The sequence below is a fragment of the Ascaphus truei genome, chromosome 11 (assembly GCF_040206685.1).
Source record: "Ascaphus truei isolate aAscTru1 chromosome 11, aAscTru1.hap1, whole genome shotgun sequence".
Taxonomy (NCBI): Eukaryota; Metazoa; Chordata; class Amphibia; order Anura; family Ascaphidae; genus Ascaphus; species Ascaphus truei.
The window spans coordinates 41,388,522-41,414,588 of record NC_134493.1 but is presented as its reverse complement, the minus strand read 5'-3'; the positions used below and the strand labels follow the sequence as shown (position 1 = coordinate 41,414,588).

Genomic DNA, 26,067 nt, shown 5'->3' with positions numbered 1-26,067 from the left:
CATCCAATCGTACAAGAAGTGATTTCCAGAAATAATGAATATGATCTACCCCATAGCATTTGATGCGGTCTACACCTTAGAGGTTTTAAATACATTAGGAAGATAACATGTTGAAGAGTGTATTGATATTATAAAGAACATTTACGAGAATGCCACAACCATAAGATTACATGACAACACAAGGAAGAAGAGGATCGGCAAGAGTGCGACAGGGAGAAACCATGTCACCAAAGCAACACTTAATTGTTCAAGACATTTAATTGGTAAGAAAAAAAAGAACCAAAGAAAAAAAAATCAACGGTGAATAAATACCTGAATCACATACAATTTGCAGATTGCATTGTTATTGTAACCACAAATTCAGAAAACCTGCAGGCAACAAATCAGAACTCGCTGACCAGAAGGTGAAACTACACGTGATTCTCAGCAAGACCCAAAATGATGTTCAACAAAATGTGTCAACTCTGCAAAGATCAAAATAAATGGAATAGAGGCAGAAGCTGAAGACTATGTCTAGCTTGGCCAGCAAGTAACAATGGATAGGAGCCTTTTGAATGAAATCAATAGGAGAATGAAGACAGGTTGGAGGCATTTGAAAGAAACAAGACAATATTTCAATGGAACCTTCCACTGTGTCTCAAGAGGAAAGTGCTTGACCAGTGTATCCTGCCCGTGCTCACATATGGATGTGAAACTTGGACCCTAAATGCGAAGGCAATTCAGAAACTTCAAGACAACGCCAAGACGTATGGAGAGATGCATGCTGGGTATTACCCAAAGAGACAGCAAAAAGACTGAATGGGTTAGAGAGTAAACCACACGAATGAATAAACTAAAATGGTGGTGTGCTGGACACAATGGCAAGAAGACAATGATCACCGATGGACAAAGATGGTCATCAACTGAATTCCAAGGGAGATTAAAAAGAACAATACAACGACCTCAAGTAAGATGGGAGGATGAGTAAGAAATGTGTTGGAGCGACGTGGAGAAGAGAAGCTTGTAACCATAGTACCTGGGAGATCATTGGGGAGGCTTCATCCAGCAGTAGATAGACATGGGCTGAAGATGATGATGTTGCGCGCGCGCGCACACACACACACACACACACACACACACACACACACACACACACACACACACACACACACACACACACACACACACACACACACACACACACACACACACACACACACACACACACACACACACACAATTTTTCCATGTTACAATTGAAACTGAAAAGTTAAGTAAGAGCCATTCAGTACAAGCATTTATACAATTGTGGCAATATCCTCCGTGTCAAGCAGGACAACTTTATGGGTATAGGCTGCTTATATTATTACAGACCGTTCTATTTTGTGCGTCAGGGAAGGACAAGTTTATAAAAATGGGAAAATTCTGTATTTTTTTTTTTTAATTTATTTTCTAGCAGACAATTTACATAAAATTCCCCTTTTAATTTAGTAATTTATATTCCCCACAGAAACTACTTAGAGAGCAGCTTTGGTAAATAATGGCATTAAATGAACAAAAAAAACAAAACAAACTGCAGCGGATTTCATAGTGAACGATCTTCCCCACAGATGGAGAGAAACTTAACGAAGGCAGCAAGACCAGGGCTGGAAACGCAGTGCGGTTGTAAGGACGCTGTGCGTTTCCAAATGAGGAAGCAAACAGCTGCATTTAGCTGCGATCGTTAAGTGACTATTTAACCCCCTCACTGCCTGAGGGGCCTGTGATACATTGCTTGGCAGTGATGGGGTTAGGGCAGGGGGGAACAACTCCAGTCCGCAAGGGCCACCAACAGGTCAGGTTTTAAGGATATCCCTGCTTTAGCACAGTCGAAGACCGAGCAACCTGTGCTGAAGCAGGGATATCCTGAAAACCTGACCGGTGGCCCTTGAGGACTGGAGTTGCCCACCCCTGGGTTAGGGAGTTTTCAGCCTAGCGGAGCTGTGCGTCAGTGCTTTCTGAGCCCCAGGAGGTCTTCAGAGTAGAGGGTGGGCTTCCGTTCATCGACTTGTGCTGCTAGGAAACACCGTTTCTCCTTCACATGATCTGCAGGCCTTGAACGTACGATTCCAGGGTCTTTAAAAGGTAAGAGAGACAGTGAATGTAGCGACGTCTGGAAAAGACACCGCCTCAGCCTTAAATTGTGACATATTTCATGCAATTCCTTTTCATAATGACATCTTAGATGGAAAGCTTTTCAAGGCAGGAGTTCCTGCTACCAGGGAAGACATTTTGTCCGTGGCCTTTATTCCTGGGTACAATTTTACATCACAAGGAAAGCCCTTCTGTGGAGCGGGTGCTGTGTGAGACAAGCCTGTCACATCATGCTTGTCCAGAAAAAAACAGGAAAACAGCGCAGTGCGTTCTCACACACAGTGTACCAGTTCAACCGTTTCTATAAGCTTGGCCTTTCTTCCCATAATACAGCTTACCCATTACATCGGTGTTAAAAACAGGGTTGAAAGCAGGGGGTCTCTGGAGCTGAACTACGTTAATTTCAGCTCCGGGGACCCCATGCTGCCACAGATATTTGCCTCCGTAGCGGTGCTGAGATCTCTGCAGGGAACTGTGCGCCTAACGAAATGGCAACTTTAAGTGTCCTGCGGGCCAATAGGAATCTGTGACGTCATCCGTTGCAGCTTCCTATTGGCCAGCGTGACTGGGACATTTAAACTGCATGGGGATAACGGCAGTATCTACGCAGGTAAGTATCTCTGGAAGCAGGGGTCCCGGGAGCTGAAATTAACGGGGTTCAGCTCAAAAACTCCGTGCTTCAAACTCGTTATATATATATTTATTTTTAAATCCAAGGCAGCGCGGCTTTAAAATAGCTGAAGCACGTTTGAGACATATTTACATGTTTAACGAGCTCCAGTGAGAATTGGGTGCGCCGAATTGTTGATATTTTCTGTGTTTATCGCCAAAACAAAGCGGAAAAACTTGTGCTTTAAAGTTTGGCCAAACAATATTTGGGGAGCCATTAAGCTCGGGATGAGGAAGCCCACCTTGAAGTCCCAGATGGTCATCGCTCCGTCGATCCCTGTAGTACAGAACTTGCGGCAGTCACTCTTGTCACCGTCAAAGATGGACACTTGGCTGGGAGACAGGAAGGCAAAAACTTTACAAAGGAAGCAGGCTGAACAAGACGAGGACAGGAGCCAAGTGATTTGCGTCCTACAAACCCCCAGAGGGATGAGCACGCACCTCTGTTGATTTCATTGTTTGGTACTGTTATTTCTACCTCTGCCCACACCCTGGCACCTCCATGATGCCGTTTCGGCTGGGCCCATACTATCCCTGTACTCCCCTGGTTCCCCTTTGGCTCTCTCCACCCTGATGCTGTTTTGGCTTTGCCCCTGCTCTCCCTGGGTCCCCTTGGGTTCTCTCCCCCCTGTGCCTCTGCCCTCACTGGACACTCTCCCCCCTGAGGCTGTTTCAGCTGTTCCCCTGTTCTCTCCTTGGACTCCCCTGGTTCCCCTTCAGCTCTCCCTCCCCCTGATGCTGTGTCGGCTGTGCCCCTGCTTTCCCTGGACTCCCTCCCCCTTGATGTGGCTGTTTTTGCTGTGCCCCTGCTCTTCTCTCTCCTCCACACCTATCCTGCGGTTTCAGCTGCCACCCTGCTCTTTCCCCTTCAACCTACGTGATGCTGTTCTGGTGCAGTGTCTCCAGCGTGGTGTTGCGGTCCTCGGTGGTAGCTCTCTTGTCCATGTTTCGGAAGCGCTCCATGGCGGAGATGTTGCGCTGGGTGCTCTGCTTGGGAATGTCAAGCTTAGACACGAAGGCCAAGGAGCCGTGGTCGTCGTAACTAAACAGCATGGGGCAGCAGTCGTGGCCCTAAGCACAGGAGGGAACAGAACAGGGTGGTTACCAACAAAAGGCAGGCAAAGTACACATGGAAAGAACAACAAGAAAAATACACTAATACTGTATTATACATGTCATGGAGGAACCCCCCCCCCCCCAAAAAAAACACCTGCATTTCAGGTATAATATCCCCAGGAATTAGGAAGTGTTAACCCCAGGCAAATCAATAAACAAAGTACATAGAAATACAACAGAAACAACGCTTCCATAAGAACTGCAGCAGGAGTGACCAACTCCAGTCCTTCAGGGCCACCAACAGGACAGGTTGAGGGCATCTCTGCTTCAGCACGGGTGGCTCAATCAGTGGCTCAGTCTTTGACTGAGCCAACTCTGCTGAAGCAGAGATGTCCTCAAAACCTGAGCTGTTGGTGGCCCTTGAGGACTGGAGTTTGCCACCCCTGGCTACACAATGGGAGAAGGGAAGTCCTGTCCCAAAACATGGACATGTGAACCAAGCATTCTCTGGAAACGGTGACATTTTGGTTGAACATGAATGCGAGAGGAAGACACTTACTGCGGCGACCAAACTGTTCTCTGAAACGAAGATCACGCTCAGTAGGGGCAGGAACTCGGTCTTCAGCTGGGAAACACTAGAGGCAGGACAGCTGGTTACACACCCTATAAACCCTCCCGTGTGCCCAATACCCCGAATTACAAGAACCCAATTCTAATGAACAAGCAGGACCGAGAGATGAGAAACAAGACGCATGGGGGAACGATCCCTGTACTATGGGGCCCCCATCACCATACTATTTCTCCACACGGGGGTCCCATCACTATACTATTTCTCCACACGGGGGGGCCCCCATCACTATACTATTTCTCCACACGGGGGCCCCATCACTATACTATTTCTCCACACGGGGATCCCCATCACTATACTATTTCTCCACACGGGGGCCCCATCACTATACTATTTCTCCACACGGGGGTCCCCATCACTATACTATTTCTCCACACGGGGATCCTCATCACTATATTATTTCTCCACACGGGGGGGCCCCCATCACTATACTATTTCTCCACACGGGGGCCCCATCACTATACTATTTCTCCACACGGGGGGGCCCCATCACTATACTATTTCTCCACACGGGGGCCCCATCACTATACTATTTCTCCACACGGGGGGGGGGGCCCCATCACTATACTATTTCTCCACACGGGGGCCCCATCACTATACTATTTCTCCACACGGGGGGTCCCCATCACTATACTATTTCTCCACACGGGGGGGCCCCATCACTATACTATTTCTCCACACGGGGGGGGGGCCCCTTCACTATACTATTTCTCCACACGGGGGCCCCATCACTATACTATTTCTCTACACGGGGGTCCCCATCACTATACTATTTCTCCACACGGGGGCCCCCATCACTATACTATTTCTCCACACGGGGGGGCACCATCACTATACAATTTCTCCACACGGGGGGCCCCCCATCACTATACTATTTCTCCACACGGGGGCCCCATCACTATACTATTTCTCCACACGGGGGGGCCCCCATCACTATACTATTTCTCCACACATGGTGGGGCCCCCCCATCACTATACTATTTCTCCACACGGGGGCCCCATCACTATACTATTTCTCCACACGGGGGGGCCCCATCACTATACTATTTCTCCACACGGGGGGGGGGGGGGGCCCATCACTATACTATTTCTCCACACGGGGGGCCCCATCACTATACTATTTCTCCACACGGGGGCCCCATCACTATACTATTTCTCCACACGGGGGCCCCCATCACTATACTATTTCTCCACACGGGGGCCCCCATCACTATACTATTTCTCCACACGGGGGCCCCCATCACTATACTATTTCTCCACACGGGGGCCCCCATCACTATACTATTTCTCCACACGGGGGCCCCCATCACTATACTATTTCTCCACACGGGGGCCCCATCACTATACTATTTCTCCACACGGGGTCCCCATCACTATACTATTTCTCCACACGGGGGCCCCCATCACTATACTATTTCTCCACACGGGGGCCCCCATCACTATACTATTTCTCCACACGGGGGCCCCATCACTATACTATTTCTCCACACGGGGGGCCCCCATCACTATACTATTTCTCCACACTGGGGGGCCCCATCACTATACTATTTCACCACACGGGGGGCCCCATCACTATACTATTTCTCCACACGGGGGCCCCCATCACTATACTATTTCTCCACACGGGGGCCCCCATCACTATACTATTTCTCCACACGGGGGCCCCATCACTATACTATTTCTCCACACGGGGGGGGGGGGGTCCCATCACTATACTATTTCTCCACACGGGGGCCCCAATCACTATACTATTTCTCCACACATGGGGGGCCCCATCACTATACTATTTCTCCACACATGGGGGGCCCCCCATCACTATACTATTTCTCCACACATGGGGGGGCCCCCCATCACTATACTATTTCTCCACACGGGGGCCCCATCACTATACTATTTCTCCACACGGGGGTCCCATCACTATACTATTTCTCCACACGGGGGGGCCCATCACTATACTATTTCTCCACACGGGGGGGCACCATCAATATACTATTTCTCCACACGGGGTCCCCATCACTATACTATTTCTCCACACGGGGGGGGCACCATCACTATACTATTTCTCCACACGGGGTCCCCACCACTATACTATTTCTCCACACGGGGGGGGCACCATCACTATACTATTTCTCCACACGGGGTCCCCACCACTATACTATTTCTCCACACGGGGGCCCCATCACTATACTATTTCTCCACATGGGGGCCCCCATCACTATACTATTTCTCCACACGGGGGCCCCATCACTATACTATTTCTCCACATGGGGTCCCCATCACTATACTATTTCTCCACAAGGGGGGCCCCCCATAACTATACTATTTCTCCACACGGGGTCCCCATCACTATACTATTTCTCCACACGGGGGGGCACCATCACTATACTATTTCTCCACACGGGGTCCCCACCACTATACTATTTCTCCACACGGGGGGGCACCATCACTATACTATTTCTCCACACGGGGGCCCCCATCACTATACAATTTCTCCACACGGGGGGCCCCCATCACTATACTATTTCTCCACACGGGGGGGCCCCCATCACTATACTATTTCTCCACACGGGGGGGCCCCCATCACTATACTATTTCTCCACACGGGGCCCCCATCACTATACTATTTCTCCACACGGGGGGGCCCCATCACTATACTATTTCTCCACACGGGGGTCCCATCACTATACTATTTCTCCACACGGGGGTCCCCATCACTATACTATTTCTCCACACGGGGGGGCCCCATAACTATACTATTTCTCCACACGGGGGCCCCATAACGATACTATTTCTCCACACGGGGGCCCCATCACTATACTATTTCTCCACACGGGGGTCCCCATCACTATACTATTTCTCCACACGGGGGTCCCCATCACTATACTATTTCTCCACACGGGGGCCCCATCACTATACAATTTCTCCACACGGGGGCCCCCATCACTATACTATTTCTCCACACGGAGGCCCCATCACTATACTATTTCTCCACACGGGGGCCCCATCACTATACTATTTCTCCACACGGGGGCCCCATCACTATACTATTTCTCCACACGGGGGGGGGCCCATAACTATACTATTTCTCCACACGGCGGGCCCCATCACTATACTATTTCTCCACACGGGGGCCCCCATCACTATACTATTTCTCCACACGGGGGGGGCACCATCACTATACTATTTCTCCACACGGGGGGGCACCATCACTATACTATTTCTCCACACGGGGGGGCCCCATCACTATACTATTTCTCCACACGGGGGGGCCCCATCACTATACTATTTCTCCACACGGGGGGGCCCATCACTATACTATTTCTCCACACGGGGGGGCCCCATCACTATACTATTTCTCCACACGGGGGCCCCCATCACTATACTATTTCTCCACACGGGGGGGCACCATCACTATACTATTTCTCCACACGGGGGGGCACCATCACTATACTATTTCTCCACACGGGGGTCCTCATCACTATACTATTTCTCCACACGGGGGCCCCATCACTATACAATTTCTCCACACGGAGGCGCCCATCACTATACTATTTCTCCACACGGGGGGCCCCATCACTATACTATTTCTCCACACGGGGGGCCCCATCACTATACTATTTCTCCACACGGGGGGGCCCCATCACTATACTATTTCTCCACCCGGGGGCCCCATCACTATACTATTTCTCCACACGGGGGGGGGGGGGGCCCATCACTATACTATTTCTCCACACGGGGGGGCCCCATCACTATACTATTTCTCCACACGGGGGCCCCATCACTATACTATTTCTCCACACGGGGGCCCCCATCACTATACTATTTCTCCACACGGGGGCCCCCATCACTATACTATTTCTCCACACGGGGGCCCCCATCACTATACTATTTCTCCACACGGGGGCCCCCATCACTATACTATTTCTCCACACGGGGGCCCCCATCACTATACTATTTCTCCACACGGGGGCCCCCATCACTATACTATTTCTCCACACGGGGGCCCCATCACTATACAATTTCTCCACACGGGGGGCCCCCATCACTATACTATTTCTCCACACGGGGGGGCCCCATCACTATACTATTTCACCACACGGGGGGCCCCATCACTATACTATTTCTCCACACGGGGGCCCCCATCACTATACTATTTCTCCACACGGGGGCCCCCATCACTATACTATTTCTCCACACGGGGGCCCCATCACTATACTATTTCTCCACACGGGGGGGGGGGTCCCATCACTATACTATTTCTCCACACGGGGGCCCCCATCACTATACTATTTCTCCACACATGGGGGGCCCCATCACTATACTATTTCTCCACACATGGGGGGCCCCCCATCACTATACTATTTCTCCACACATGGGGGGCCCCCCATCACTATACTATTTCTCCACACGGGGGCCCCATCACTATACTATTTCTCCACACGGGGGTCCCATCACTATACTATTTCTCCACACGGGGGGGCCCATCACTATACTATTTCTCCACACGGGGGGGCACCATCAATATACTATTTCTCCACACGGGGTCCCCATCACTATACTATTTCTCCACACGGGGGGGGCACCATCACTATACTATTTCTCCACACGGGGTCCCCACCACTACACTATTTCTCCACACGGGGGGGGGCACCATCACTATACTATTTCTCCACACGGGGTCCCCACCACTATACTATTTCTCCACACGGGGGCCCCATCACTATACTATTTCTCCACACGGGGGCCCCCATCACTATACTATTTCTCCACACGGGGGCCCCATCACTATACTATTTCTCCACATGGGGTCCCCATCACTATACTATTTCTCCACAAGGGGGGCCCCCCATAACTATACTATTTCTCCACACGGGGTCCCCATCACTATACTATTTCTCCACACGGGGGGGCACCATCACTATACTATTTCTCCACACGGGGTCCCCACCACTATACTATTTCTCCACACGGGGGGGCCCCATCACTATACTATTTCTCCACACGGGGGCCCCCATCACTATACAATTTCTCCACACGGGGGGCCCCCATCACTATACTATTTCTCCACACGGGGGGGCCCCCATCACTATACTATTTCTCCACACGGGGGGGCCCCCATCACTATACTATTTCTCCACACGGGGCCCCCATCACTATACTATTTCTCCACACGGGGGGGCCCCATCACTATACTATTTCTCCACACGGGGGTCCCATCACTATACTATTTCTCCACACGGGGGTCCCCATCACTATACTATTTCTCCACACGGGGGGGCCCCATAACTATACTATTTCTCCACACGGGGGCCCCATAACGATACTATTTCTCCACACGGGGGCCCCATCACTATACTATTTCTCCACACGGGGGTCCCCATCACTATACTATTTCTCCACATGGGGGTCCCCATCACTATACTATTTCTCCACACGGGGGCCCCATCACTATACAATTTCTCCACACGGGGGCCCCCATCACTATACTATTTCTCCACACGGAGGCCCCATCACTATACTATTTCTCCACACGGGGGCCCCATCACTATACTATTTCTCCACACGGGGGCCCCATCACTATACTATTTCTCCACACGGAGGGGGCCCATAACTATACTATTTCTCCACACGGGGGGCCCCATCACTATACTATTTCTCCACACGGGGGCCCCCATCACTATACTATTTCTCCACACGGGGGGGCACCATCACTATACTATTTCTCCATACGGGGGGGCCCCATCACTATACTATTTCTCCACACGGGGGTCCCCATCACTATACTATTTCTCCACACGGGGGCCCCATCACTATACAATTTCTCCACACGGAGGCGCCCATCACTATACTATTTCTCCACACGGGGGGCCCCATCACTATACTATTTCTCCACACGGGGGCCCCATCACTATACTATTTCTCCACACGGGGGGGCCCCATCACTATACTATTTCTCCACACGGGGGTCCCATCACTATACTATTTCTCCACACGGGGTCCCCATCACTATACTATTTCTCCACACGGGGGCCCCCATCACTATACTATTTCTCCACACGGGGGCCCCCCATCACTATACTATTTCTCCACACGGGGGCCCCCATCACTATACTATTTCTCCACACGGAGGCCCCATCACTATACTATTTCTCCACACGGGGGTCCCCATCACTATACTATTTCTCCACACGGGGGCCCCATCACTATACTATTTCTCCACACGGGGGCCCCATCACTATACTATTTCTCCACAAGGGGGGGCCCCCATCACCATACTATTTCTCCACAAGGGGGGGCCCCCATCACCATACTATTTCTCCACACGGGGGCCCCATCACTATACTATTTCTCCACACGGGGGCCCCATCACTATACAATTTCTCCACACGGAGGCGCCCATCACTATACTATTTCTCCACACGGGGGTCCCCCATCACTATACTATTTCTCCACACGGGGCCCCCATCACTATACTATTTCTCCACACGGGGATCCCCATCACTATACTATTTCTCCACACGGGGGCCCCATCACTATACTATTTCTCCACACGGGGGGGCCCATAACTATACTATTTCTCCACACGGGGGGCCCCCCATCACTATACTATTTCTCCACACGGGGGCCCCATCACTATACTATTTCTCCACACGGGGGCCCCATCACTATACTATTTCTCCACACGGGGGGGGCACCATCACTATACTATTTCTCCACACGGGGGCCCCCATCACTATACTATTTCTCCACACGGGGGGGCACCATCACTATACTATTTCTCCACACGGGGGGGCCCCCATCACTATACTATTTCTCCACACGGGGGGGCCCCATCACTATACTATTTCTCCACACGGGGGCCCCCATCACTATACTATTTCTCCACACGGGGCCCCCCCATCACTATACTATTTCTCCACACGGGGGCCCCATCACTATACTATTTCACCACACGGGGGGGCCCCATCACTATACTATTTCTCCACACGGGGGCCCCCATCACTATACTATTTCTCCACACGGGGGCCCCCATCACTATACTATTTCTCCACACAGGGGTTCCCCCATCACTATACTATTTCTCCACACGGGGGGGCCCACATCACCATACTATTTCTCCACACGGGGGCCCCATCACTATACTATTTCTCCACACGGGGGTCCCCCATCACTATACTATTTCTCCACACGGGGGCCCCATCACTATACTATTTCTCCACACGGGGGGGCCCCATCACTATACTATTTCTCCACACGGGGGGCCCCATCACTATACTATTTCTCCACACGGGGGGGCCCCATCACTATACTATTTCTCCAGACGGGGGCCCCATCACTATACTATTTCTCCACACGGGGGCCCCATCACTATACTATTTCTCCACACGGGGGCCCCATCACTATACTATTTCTCCACACGGGGGCCCCATCACTATACTATTTCTCCACACGGGGATCCCCATCACTATACTATTTCTCCACACGGGGGGGCCCCATCACTATACTATTTCTCCACACGGGGGCCCCCATCACTATACTATTTCTCCACACGGGGCCCCCCCATCACTATACTATTTCTCCACACGGGGGGGCCCCACCACTATACTATTTCTCCACACGGGGGGGCACCATCACTATACTATTTCTCCACACGGGGGGGCCCCATCACTATACTATTTCTCCACACAGGGGGGCCCCCATCACTATACTATTTCTCCAAACGGGGGCCCCATCACTATACTATTTCTCCACACGGGGCCCCCATCACTATACTATTTCTCCACACGGGGGCCCCCATCACTATACTATTTCTCCACACAGGGGGGCCCCCATCACTATACTATTTCTCCACACGGGGGGGCCCCCATCACTATACTATTTCTCCACACGGGGGCCCCATCACTATACTATTTCTCCACACGGGGGTCCCCCATCACTATACTATTTCTCCACACGGGGGCCCCATCACTATACTATTTCTCCACACGGGGGGCCCCCATCACTATACTATTTCTCCACACGGGGGCCCCATCACTATACTATTTCTCCACACGGGGGGCCCCCATCACTATACTATTTCTCCACACGGGGGCCCCATCACTATACTATTTCTCCACACGGGGGGGCCCCATCACTATACTATTTCTCCACACGGGGGCCCCATCACTATACTATTTCTCCACACGGGGGCCCCATCACTATACTATTTCTCCACACGGGGGGGCCCCATCACTATACTATTTCTCCACACGGGGGGGCCCCATCACTATACTATTTCTCCACACGGGGGCCCCATCACTATACTATTTCTCCACACGGGGATCCCCATCACTATACTATTTCTCCACACGGGGGGGCCCCCATCACTATACTATTTCTCCACACGGGGGCCCCATCACTATACTATTTCTCCACACGGGGGCCCCATCACTATACTATTTCTCCACACGGGGATCCCCATCACTATACTATTTCTCCACACGGGGCCCCCCATCACTATACTATTTCTTCACACGGGGGGGGGGGGGGGGGGGGTCCCATCACTATACTATTTCTCCACACGGGGGCCCCATCACTATACTATTTCTCCACACGGGGGTCCCCATCACTATACTATTTATCCACACGGGGGTCCCCATCACTATACTATTTCTCCACACGGGGGGGCCCCCATCACTATACTATTTCTCCACACGGGTAGAAGTCTAAACTACTTAGCAACAGGCCGTCTGAATGATTTTATCAAGTTACTGGATATTTGTGTATTTATCCCTGGATGTATGTCATTATGAACACGTTTCTATGTAAAGGTATGCATCACAGGTCATTACATATAGTTATGTTATATACATATATTTACATGTGCTGAGGTCTGTATATCACTCAAACCTCAGGTCACAGAGCATCGTACGCACCTCATATTTTTAGAGGCATCAGCAACAGACACCGTGCTGTCATGGCTGACCCAGGCCAAGCGGCTCCCACTGGCAGAGAAGCTGACGCTGTGCACCCATCCCCCACTGCCAGCGCCTCCAAACTCCGACATCAGCTGACCGAAGGGCATCTTGGACCCCCAGGGTGTGCTGGCCGGTTTGTCATCCACCTCCTTAATGTACGCGGAGAACACCCTGTGAGCAGACAAGAGGCGAGTCTGAGCGCCCACCAGGCAAGAGAACCGCTTGGAAATACTAGGCAGATAGCCGCCCGCAATCCGCAGGGCCTACGCTCTATATGCGGTGACTGCAGCTTCCCCTGGCTGCTGAAGGGTTAATAGTGCACTGCAAACATACGATTGGCTTGATTTCGCCCAGCACTCCAGAAACAAATGTAACATGGTCAGGGATGGACCTCAGGAGGAAAATGTCCCCCGAGATGGACGAGGCCAAACTCATCCATATATTACCTGGTTTTGAAGTCACAGGATCCGGCTGCCAGCAGCACATTATTGGGGTGCCAGTCCAGGCTCAGCACCGTGGAACGGATCGGCTTCTTTATATGTTTACTCACCCACCTGAGGACAACAGACAGGAACACCCCATTATCAGAGAAAAGACACCCCATTACCACCCAAAGACAAGCACATCTCACTAACACGCACCCCGCACTGCACAGATCCTACGTAAGAGACAGGACACAGCACTCATCTACTACATTCAGGAAATTATCACATTCTGTTCTTACTGAGTTTCTTTTCTGCAACGGGGGGGGGAGAAGGCCAAATTTGTTGCGTCTGTAAAATGTATAATTCAAGCTGCGCCATCCCTCAAACACTGGGGACCACAATGCAATACGGTCTCACCCCAAATACTGTAACTACAAATACAGGATAACGTGTCCGTCGTCTACATTTAGCATAGCTCGGTCATCTGTCTTTCTACCTTCAGCTACAACTATGATCCTGCGTTAACAGAAATGACCTGAGTGCGGGAACATATAAAATCGCTAGAACGTATATCCATGGGGGAGCAAGAAACAGGATGAAGGCCGCCCCGGAGCAGACAGGTTTAGGCAATATAACCGTGATCAGCGTGTCGTTATTTTGTGTCCTATAAGAAGGCAGAAATTAAAGTAGCCACAGCATGTGCGTGTTCTTGGCAGGTGTTTATTCTACGTGGCGCAGGCTGTGATAATATACAGGTCGGGAGCAGCAGCTGCTGCATTCACCGAGAGGCCGTTATTGGAATGGGAATCAGACAACGTTACAGGTGGATCTGCCGCGTCATGGCGAAAAACTGCGCCAGTCACAGGGGAATCAAATCTAAGCTTACTAGGTTAACCCACGAAGAGCCAGAAAGGTCTAATGTATGGCTCTTTAACTAGCAGCCCATGGGACACATGCGACTAGCAAAGGGTGCTGAAGTAGCCCTAGGACTGCTTGCTTCTATTAATGTCATTCAGTTGCCCAGGCAGCTAAGGGCCATTAAGCCGACACAAACGCACTTGTACGGTAATTTACATATATGCGCTACATATGTTGAATGATTATACTTTAACATTTTGCAAGCATTTGTAAGTCTGTAAATCAAGGGTCTCAAACCCAGTCCTTAAGGCAGTGTGTTTCCCAATTACATTTAGTCGTGGAACCCTTTTATATTTTGTAAAACAGAATGGAACCCCTTAAATATTTTTAGCGTAGCACATGAAGAAAAAAAAACAAAACATTTTTTTGGTTCAAGATCATTTTTAAAAGTCCCCCACCACTCTCTCCCCCCAGTGTCTCTCTCTCTCACTGTCCATTTCCTCCAGTGTCTCTCTCTCTCACTGTCCATTTCCTCCAGTGTCTCTCTCTCTCACTGTCCATTTCCTCCAGTGTCTCTCTCTCTCACTGTCCATTTCCTCCAGTGTCTCTCTCTCTCTCTCTCTGTCCATTTCCTCCAGTGTCTCTCTCTCTCTCTCTCTCTCTCTCTCTCTCTGTCCATTTCCTCCAGTGTCTCTCTCTCTCTCTGTCCATTTCCTCCAGTGTCTCTCTCTCTCTGTCCATTTCCTCCAGTGTCTCTCTCTCTCACTGTCCATTTCCTCCAGTGTCTCTCTCTCTCTCTCTCTGTCCATTTCCTCCAGTGTCTCTCTCTCTCTCTCTCTCTCTCTGTCCATTTCCTCCAGTGTCTCTCTCTCTCTCTGTCCATTTCCTCCAGTGTCTCTCTCTCTCTGTCCATTTCCTCCAGTGTCTCTCTCTCTCACTGTCCATTTCCTCCAGTGTCTCTCTCTCTCACTGTCCATTTCCTCCAGTGTCTCTCTCTCTCACTGTCCATTTCCTCCAGTGTCTCTCTCTCTCTGTCCATTTCCTCCAGTGTCTCTCTCTCTCTCTGTCCATTTCCTCCAGTGTCTCTCTCTCTCACTGTCCATTTCCTCCAGTGTCTCTCTCTCTCACTGTCCATTTCCTCCAGTGTCTCTCTCTCTCACTGTCCATTTCCTCCAGTGTCTCTCTCTCTCTCACTGTCCATTTCCTCCAGTGTCTCTCTCTCTCTCACTGTCCATTTCCTCCAGTGTCTCTCTCTCTCTCACTGTCCATTTCCTCCAGTGTCTCTCTCTCTCTCACTGTCCATTTCCTCCAGTGTCTCTCTCTCTCTCACTGTCCATTTCCTCCAGTGTCTCTCTCTCTCTCACTGTCCATTTCCTCCAGTGTCTCTCTCTCTCTCTCTCCATTTCCTCCAGTGTCTCTCTCCATTTCCTCCAGTGTCTCTCTCCATTTCCTCCAGTGTCTCTCTCCATTTCCCCCAGTGTCTCTCTCCATTTCCCCCAGTGTCTCTCTCCATTTCCCCCAGTGTCTCTCTCCATTTCCCCCAGTGTCTCTCTCCATTTCCCCCAGTGTCTCTCTCCATTTCCCCCAGTGTCTCTCTCCATTTCCCCCAGTGTCTCTCTCCATTTCCCCCAGTGTCTCTCTCCATTTCCCCCAGTGTCTCTCTCCATTTCCCCCAGTGTCTCTCTCCATTTCCCCCAGTGTCTCTCTCCATTTCCCCCAGTGTCTCTCTCCATTTCCCCCAGTGTCTCTCTCCATTTCCCCCAGTGTCTCTCTCCATTTCCCCCAGTGTCTCTCTCCATTTCCCCCAGTGTCTCTCTCCATTTCCCCCAGTGTCTCTCTCCATTTCCCCCAGTGTCTCTCTCCATTTCCCCCAGTGTCTCTCTCCATTTCCCCCAGTGTCTCTCTCCATTTCCCCCAGTGTCTCTCTCCATTTCCCCCAGTGTCTCTCTCCATTTCCCCCAGTGTCTCTCTCCATTTCCCCCAGTGTCTCTCTCCATTTCCCCCAGTGTCTCTCTCCATTTCCTCCAGTGTCTCTCTCCATTTCCTCCAGTGTCTCTCTCCATTTCCTCCAGTGTCTCTCTCCAAAACCTCCAGCCAGTATCTCTCTCTCTCCCTTCCCTCCAATGTCTCTCACCTTCCCCCAGTGTCTCCCCCTCCCCCCAATATGTCTCACCCCCATGTCTCTCTTTCACCACCCCCTCTGCCTATGTCTCTCTTTCACCACCCCTCTCTGCCTATGTCTCTCTTTCACCACCCCCCTCTGCCTATGTCTCTCTTTCACCACTCCCCTCTGCCTATGTCTCTCTTTCACCACCCCCCTCTGCCTATGTCTCTCTTTCACCACCCCCCTCTGCCTGTCTCTCTTTCACCACCCCCCTCTGCCTATGTCTCTCTTTCACCACCCCCCTCTGCCTATGTCTCTCTTTCACCACCCCCCTCTGCCTATGTCTCTCTTTCACCACCCCCCTCTGCCGATGTCTCTCTTTCACCACCCCCCTCTGCCTATGTCTCTCTTTCACCACCCCCCTCTGCCTATGTCTCTCTTTCACCACCCCCCTCTGCCTATGTCTCTCTTTCACCACCCCCCTCTGCCTATGTCTCTCTTTCACCACCCCCCTCTGCCTATGTCTCTCTTTCACCACCCCCCTCTGCCTATGTCTCTCTTTCACCACCTCCCTCTGCCTATGTCTCTCTTTCACCACCCCCCTCTGCCTATGTCTCTCTTTCACCACCCCCCTCTGCCTATGTCTCTCTTTCACCACCCCCCTCTGCCTATGTCTCTCTTTCACCACCCCCCACTGCCTATGTCTCTCTTTCACCACCCCCCTCTGCCTATGTCTCTCTTTCACCACCCCCTCTGCCTATGTCTCTCTTTCACCACCCCCCTCTGCCTATGTCTCTCTTTCACCACCCCCCTCTGCCTATGTCTCTCTTTCACCACCCCCCTCTGCCTATGTCTCTCTTTCACCACCCCCTCTGCCTATGTCTCTCTTTCACCACCCCCCTCTGCCTATGTCTCTCTTTCACCACCCCCCTCTGCCTATGTCTCTCTTTCACCACCTCCCTCTGCCTATGTCTCTCTTTCACCACCCCCCTCTGCCTATGTCTCTCTTTCACCACCCCCCTCTGCCTATGTCTCTCTTTCACCACCCCCCTCTGCCTATGTCTCTCTTTCACCACCCCCCACTGCCTATGTCTCTCTTTCACCACCCCCCTCTGCCTATGTCTCTCTTTCACCACCCCCTCTGCCTATGTCTCTCTTTCACCACCCCCCTCTGCCTATGTCTCTCTTTCACCACCCCCCTCTGCCTATGTCTCTCTTTCACCACCCCCCTCTGCCTATGTCTCTCTTTCACCACCCCCTCTGCCTATGTCTCTCTTTCACCACCCCCCTCTGCCTATGTCTCTCTTTCACCACCCCCCTCTGCCTATGTCTCTCTTTCACCACCCCCCTCTGCCTATGTCTCTCTTTCACCACCCCCCTCTGCCTATGTCTCTCTTTCACCACCCCCTCTGCCTATGTCTCTCTTTCACCACCCCCCTCTGCCTATGTCTCTCTTTCACCACCCCCCTCTGCCTATGTCTCTCTTTCACCACCCCCCTCTGCCTATGTCTCTCTTTCACCACCCCCCTCTGCCTATGTCTCTCTTTCACCACCCCCCTCTGCCTATGTCTCTCTTTCACCACCCCCCTCTGCCTATGTCTCTCTATGTCTCTCTTTCACCACCCCCCTCTGCCTATGTCTCTCTTTCACCCCCCCCCCCTCTGCCTGTCTCTTTCACCCCCCCTCTGCCTATGTCTCTCTTTCACCCCCCCCCCCCCCTCTGCCTATGTCTCACACACACACACACACACACACAAGGTGCTGCATGAGCTGTGCAGCACAGGGCCACCTAATGCCCGACTGAGAAATTGCAGCTACAGACAGACTGCTTTTTGAGGGGGAAATCCAGCACAGTGAGTGCAGGCGGCCCGTCCGTAGGCGGAACCCCTGGGACTGCTCCACGGACCCCATTTGGGAAACGCTGCCTTAAGGGCTACCAACAGGCCAGGTTTTATGGATATCCCTGCTTCAGCACAAGTGGCTCAATCAGTGGCTCACTGATTGAGCCACCTATGCTGAATCAGGGATATCCATAAAACCTGGCCTGTTGGTAGCCCTTAAGGACTGGGTTTGAGACCCCTGACGTAAATGCATCCTAAACTAGATTAGGCTCCGAGGCCCTTTTACTTCTAATTTAATTTTCTGATCCAGCCCCTTTGGGAAACAGGTTGAAGAATAACTAGGCAGGATTATTTCACAGACACGGCCCTTTGCATTAGTCTTGTGATGTGGATTAGAAGGTTATGTACTAGGGCAGGGGCGGGCAACTCCAGTCCTCATGGGCCACCAACAAGTCAGTTTTTCAGGATACCCCTGCTTCAACACAGGTGGCTCCCCCTGTGCTGAAGCATTGATATCCTGAAAGCCTTACCTGTTGGTGACTCTTGAGGACTGGAGTTGCCCGCCTCTGCTCTATCAGGTTGAGCGAGCATCTTTAATATAAATACCAGCAGATTATCAGGACGTTGCCGGAATTAAATACCAGCGAGATGTTCGGACGCCAGCAAGAAAACTCACCAGTCATTCTCCGACTCGAAATAGCACACGGATATGAGGCGGGCTCCGCTTCCTACCGCAAACTTATTCTCCAGGGGGGACCACTTGACGAAAGTGGCTGCGCGGTTAATCCGCAGGATGACCAGCGTCGGCTTCCACACGCCGTCCTTCTGGCTCCACACGTACGCATTGCGGTCGGCTCCGCAGGTCACGATGCGGTCACTCTTTGGAGCCCAGTCGATGCCTGGAGAAGCCAAAGCAGATAATGGTTGCGCTACCCCTGAATACATAATCGTTCTCAAGAAGGCTCAACGCGTTCTGTCTGCACGCAGTACGCACGGCGCTGTCTGCGCGGTTTTGCAGGCCACCAGCAAGTAAGATTCTTACAAATGTATACGTTGAAATGGAAGAAAATACTGACGGGTGCTCTCCGTTCCGCAATGCAGTGCTTAATACTGACGGGTGCTCTCCGTTCCGCAATGCAGTGCTTAATACTGACGGGTGCTCTCCGTTCCGCAATGCAGTGCTTAATACTGACGGGTGCTCTCCGTTCCGCAATGCAGTGCTTAATACTGACGGGTGCTCTCCGTTCCGCAATGCAGTGCTTAATACTGACGGGTGCTCTCCGTTCCGCAATGCAGTGCTTAATACTGACGGATGCTCTCCGTTCCGCAATGCAGTGCTTAATACTGACGGGTGCTCTCCGTTCCGCAATGCAGTGCTTAATACTGACGGGTGCTCTCCGTTCCGCAATGCAGTGCTTAATACTGACGGATGCCCACCCGTCTGCAATGCAGTGCTTAATACTGACGGATGCTCTCCGTTCCGCAATGCAGTGCTTAATACTGAAGGATGCTCTCCGTTCCGCAATGCAGTGCTTAATACTGAAGGATGCTCTCCGTTCCGCAATGCAGTGCTTAATACTGAAGGATGCTCTCCGTTCCGCAATGCAGTGCTTAATAGGGCAGCAACACTAAACCAGGAGTGGCCATCTCCAGTCCTCAAGGGCCACCAACTGGTCAGGTGGAGGATACCCCTGTTCAGCACAGGTGGCTCAATCAGTCCCAGCTTCAGCACAGGTGGCTCAGTCGTTGACTGAGCCACCTGTGCTGAAGCAGGGATATCCTGAAAACTTGCCCTGTTGGTGGCCCTTGAGGACTGGAGTTGGCCACCCCTGCACGAAGCTGTCCCGCGCACTGCAGACACAGGAGCAGAATATGTAGGGACCGATTGAGAACGCCCTGCTCACAATGTGCATCCTCACTGCCCTATACCTACAGATCTGCATCCGTAAAGAGCCCTCATAAAAATACATATGTGCCGACAGCTATTGTTTTCTCTCTCCACTAATCTCTGGATGTAAAACTAGCATCTGACAATGTGACCTGCGTATAATGGATGTTTACATCCCTCTCCTCACTTGCGCATACAGAACAGTACGAGCCTGGGTATATGTGATGGGGAGCAAGTGATGAGGGTAATTCGCAGGTTACATGCTCACTCGTTGGCAACATTATTGGGAACCCTACATGACGACAACTACAGACTGACTTCTAACTAATGATTTACTCCGGCAATTATGTTTTCGTGGAAATTCTCGGTTACCATGGAAACTAGAAGCCGACTTTGCGGAGAAGGAAATCTCCATCGAGCGCACAAAAAGGGCATTTCATTTGTCGTGATTCGATCACAATCTGGAGCCCTAATCTGCAGAGCTGTGAAGGTTAATAATGTTCCCCCGCCACCTGCTGACACTTCCCACCTGTGATGCAGAACTTCATGGGGTGGGGGGATCATGCGCAAATAATCAATCCCACCCCACAAAGACTGAAATAAATAAATATATATATATATATATTTTTTTTTTTTTTTTTTTTTTTTTTTTTAACATCCTGGACCTCATTAGAAATCCGTTGTGGATAAACACGTCCCTTAAGGAGGTGAATTCTATGTAACTCAGCGGTGGGTGATGCCCGCGAGTCCATAGAGTGTTTAGGGCTTCTTGCGCAGTGTGAGGAGGGGGGTGCTCACCTGTAATATGGCCGTTGTGTTCCTTCAGCTCGTGCCCCTTCACCCACTGGCTCCCGCTCTTCTTGTAGATGTGGACCTCGTGGTTATTCGGGCTGATCGCGATCTCTGGGGAGGGGGAACGTGGACAGCAGCAGAGTCAGAGATTTCAACAAAGGAATGGGCTCCAGCAAACGCAACTGGGCAGCAAAGTTTGAGAAGAGCCGGGCTGGCAACGAGGCCTTGTGATCGGGGTCTGTAGCAGGGAACGCTGTGGATGCTAAACAATCACCATGTCCTCTCTTCTCACCATCCAGCGTACAGAATATTGCCATGCCTACTCTTGTGTTCTGCATCAATACTGTGGAAAGCATTATAATAAGGGCCTTGTTACACCTATAGATTCTACACTTTGTAAGCAAGCACCAGGAAAACACACTGTAGCACAAGTCTGGCAATGCTATAAGTCACTTGGGGGTGTTTAAAGCCCGAGCATAACCACGACCTACACAGAACCGGAATATTGGTCCAGTAAAGGGCATCACTACCTGCACAAAATCGGACACGTCCTGCAGGACAAGTACAGCTGCTAGAACTCTGCAGGAGAAGAAATCTGTGACAAATGACTCCCGTTTGGTAGGAGACCAAGATCAATAGGGCTGCGTATATTATCCTGCGAGTGCCCGGCCCTTAGCATCACAAGCATTCCCCAGTATAATTAATATTTTACGGGTTGCCCGTTACAGATAGAAGCTCAGCTGCTGGAGGATAATAGTGGCGGGGGGTACTTACGTGTGAGATCTTGATTCCAGGCATGGCAGGTAATGGGTTCTAGTAAAAACTGATGCAATGACATTCTAATGGGTTTCCTTTTCCAAAGAGGAGAAGCTGCAAGGGTGTGAAAAAGAAAGAGTGAAATCACACACAGGGCTCCCGGAACAGCACCACGGGAAAGGCTAGGGAATGGGATAAAAGTGCACCGCAGGGGCCACAACACAAGCCTATACATTACATTAGGACAGGGGGGCTCAACTCCAGTCCTCAATACCCTCCTCCCACCAGGTCAGGTTCAGGATATCCCAGCTTCAGCACAGGTGTCTCAATCAGAGGCTCAGTCGAAGATCGGTGCTGAAGCAGAGACCGATTGAGCCACCTGTGCTGAAGCAGGGACTAATTGAGCCACGTGTGCTGAAGCAGGGATTTCCTGACCTGTTGGGGGTGTGTGATGACTGGAGTTGAGGCCCCCTGGCATTAGGACTGGCACATATCTCTGGGAGACTGTGAAACTTTTTAGCAAACGTAAAACAATATTCCACGTTCCATTTTGTTTCACACACATTCCGGGACCACACAGAGCTTCCTTACATTACTTTCCACGTGTTGAAATATACAGTAAATCGCCTTAAAAAAGCAGCATTTCCTCTTGCCCGGTTGTTTTGAATAAATGCCGCAGTTCCTTGCCTTTACGACAATGCAATTATCCAAGCTGCCGATTGAGCTGTTCTCCCGTGATAGATCGGCGAAGATCCCCATTCCCTGATCAGGGTCATCCTATCGCTGTATTGCATAGAAGCATCTAGCTACATCGAGCCAAACAATGTATTTGTCTGGTCCCACATGTAGACAAATGTGTAAAGGGCGTCAACACTAAAATGTTATTGAAGCAGCAATCCCACACTCTTTACCACTAAGGATGGGAAACAAGGGGTCCCCGGCACATAGCCGTGGCATTCCCAGCTCCGTTACTGAGCTACTTAACTGGTAAAGTTACCAGCATTATTTCCCGGTTTCACAAGGGGACTTAAATGGCTTTTGAATAATAAGCTGTACCGGGTGCCGTTGTGGCTTTGTATGCATCCTTATTTCTATTGGATCGCTGGACCTGCAACATGTAACTAAACATGTTGTTTGTCCTAGTGGGGCAGTAACCTGCGTAACTTCACCAGAAAGCATCTCAGGAACCGGGGCTCAAAAATACAGGGACCCCCGGCCCTCTCTCATCCAGGCACAACCTTTACAGCTACCAGGGGGTCTCCAGAGCAAACAAATAGAATGTTTCAGCCAAGGCACGCGTGAGTAACTCCAGTCCTCAAGGGCCACCATCAGGTCAGGTTCTCAGGATATCCCTGCGTCAGCACAGGTGGCTCAATCAGTGGCTCAGTCTTCAACTGAGGCACCTGTGCTGAAGCAGGGATATCCTGAAAACCTGACCTATTGGTGGCCCTTGAGGACTGGAGATGGCTAACCTCGGCTCCAATGGAAGCAAACGGGATCATCTAACAAAATGATTGGTTTACAATTTCTGGGGAAAAGGAGGTTGGAGGAACACAGAGATTCTTTGCTTTTCCAAAAGATTTTCTTAAACTGCCGTTTTAAGGTCAGTGGTTGTCAGGTTAGGTAAGGAAGGGGGGCCTGATATACCTACCGTAGGTGTCTTTTTGCAACCCCAATATTAATCACCATGTGCAGCCCAGGCTGGGTGCAGGGAGTATTGCAGCTTTCCATCTTAATCGCTATACCATTTCCTGCTGAAGTATTGTAAATACCTGTATCTGTACAATCTATATTTTTTTTTTCCGCAGCTAGGGTTGACATTATTCATTAACCCACAACAGATACTGTGGGTTATGAACCCACAACAGATACTGTACCTAGAACCAAGATGTTTAACACAGTATCTGTTATGAATCAACTACTAAATGGATATCACATCAGTTTTTGACATATCCTTTTTAAGGGTGTTACGGATACAATGACCTACCCTTTGTACTGCTCCCATATTCAAAGTGCGCTTCCAACAATACTCCATGGGTTTCTCAGCTATCTACATTAAACCAGTGATCTCATTTTAGTGTTTCCACACCCATGAAGCTTACAAGATTACAACACATCAGTTTATGGCTAAACTAAGCCATGCACAGGCTGAGCAGCATAGCTATGTGACTATTCAGACGGGAAATGCTATACACTGGTGAAGCATGAGCAATGCTTTTGTTAATGGGACCACTTAATGCATAGCAATTCCTACATTAAAACATGAATTCTTGTCCACGTTTATCAACATGGAATTTACTGTATATACGGAAGAACGGTGCACCGCTCGGATACACACAAAGCATTCCTTCATGGAAATTATTGTTGTGAACCTTTGGTGCTTGATTCTCAATATTCTGTGAAGCCGCCTTCCTCTTGAGCAGAAAGATGGGAGCACCGAATGAATACAGGTATCTGTTACACACCTCTAATCCCAGGATATACTTGGACACAAAAAGCTCACAAATAAGAATATCACTACAGGTCTGGGACATTCACTGTATGGTATCTAATTTAAAAAAAAAAAGCTTGAGTGTGAAAATCAGCGCGTCAGAGGGCAGGTTCTCCTGCCCCATACAGAATCTCCCGAGTCCGCAGAGCGCTGGATGGACAGTGCTGAGTGCACGGTCACCGCTGAGCCAAACCCCAATGAAATGTCATGGACAGCTGCTAAATATCAAGCAATTGCGCTGCCACCAACACGTAGCTCTGCAGAGACTTCTCTGCACACAGGCACACGCACGCTCTGTAGACATATACTGTACACGGCTGCGTATGCTGTCATGCTATAGAGATCACAGCTCTGCTACAGCGAATCCAAACCTCTACCCCCGCTCAATTCACTGCAGTTGGTCAAATGCAAAAAGAAAAAGGTGATAAAAATTATGATACAAATATTGGTAATGGCACACACACACACACACACACACACAATTTTTATTATCAGGTTATTTCGAAAATAATTTAAGAGTATTTTATATAGAGAGAAGTTGGTATTACTAGACAGACATTGCTCTGCATAGCTGTGTGTGTGTGTATATATATATACACACACACGCTCTGCATACAAGGTGTGTATGTATGTATGTATATATATATATATATATATATATACACACACACACACACACACACACACACACACACACACACACACACACACGCTCTGCATACAAGTTGTGTGTATACACACACACACACACACACACACACACACACACACACACACACACACACACACACACACACACACACACACCTCCTGTCTCTGCTCCCTGGCGCTCCCCTCCTGCCCGTGAGGCTCCCCTCCTGCCCCACGACCCTGCCCCGTGAAGGTCCCCTCCTGCCCCAGGCCCCTGCCCCGTGAAGGTCCCCTCCTGCCCCAGGCCCCTGATGTTCCTGAGGCTCCCGTCCTGCCGCTCCCCTCCTGCCCGTGATGTCCCTGAGGCCTCCTCTCCCTGCATCCCCGCCATGTCCCGGGTGTCAGGCGGGATCCCCGCCGGAGAGAAACACATGACAGCCTGGGGGGCCCTGGCCCGCTCACCTGCGCGGAACCTGAATTCGCGGACTCTGGTCAGTCAACGCGAACCCGGTGCGGGGAGAAGAGGCGGCACCGACAGACACGGACCGGGAAACCGACTGCGCATGCGCAACGGGAGGCAGGCGGTCGCACTGCGCATGCGCATTACTGACAGGCAGAGGAGGGGCAGCCTAAGAGGAAGAGACATCTACTCAGGTGTATGACGTAATGGGAGATTATTTAAATTAGGCTATATATATATTTTATATATATATATATATATATATATATATATATATATATACAAATATAACTGTATGCTCATCTGCATGTCTTAGGCAGGTCTGCAACCCCGCCATTTCCCATTATCACCCAGCATACAGCACTTCCACTGCAGCAAGGGATTCTGGGAAATGACATGC

General features: G+C 50.6%; 1 protein-coding gene across 1 annotated transcript; it reads right to left on the bottom strand.

Annotated features, from left to right (window-relative positions):
* Positions 1 to 1,402: 1,402 nt before the first annotated feature.
* On the bottom strand, positions 1,403 to 25,806 carry ARPC1A (actin related protein 2/3 complex subunit 1A). The gene is made up of 10 exons (XM_075565816.1): positions 25,670 to 25,806; positions 22,105 to 22,200; positions 21,337 to 21,441; positions 19,327 to 19,549; positions 13,869 to 13,976; positions 13,381 to 13,593; positions 4,397 to 4,472; positions 3,659 to 3,852; positions 3,024 to 3,114; positions 1,403 to 2,094 (listed from the first exon to the last, which is right to left on the bottom strand). The coding sequence occupies exons 2-10, from the start codon at positions 22,166 to 22,168 to the stop codon at positions 2,056 to 2,058; spliced, it is 1,113 nt and encodes a 370-aa protein (XP_075421931.1). The 5' UTR covers positions 22,169 to 22,200; positions 25,670 to 25,806; the 3' UTR covers positions 1,403 to 2,055.
* Positions 25,807 to 26,067: the final 261 nt, after the last annotated feature.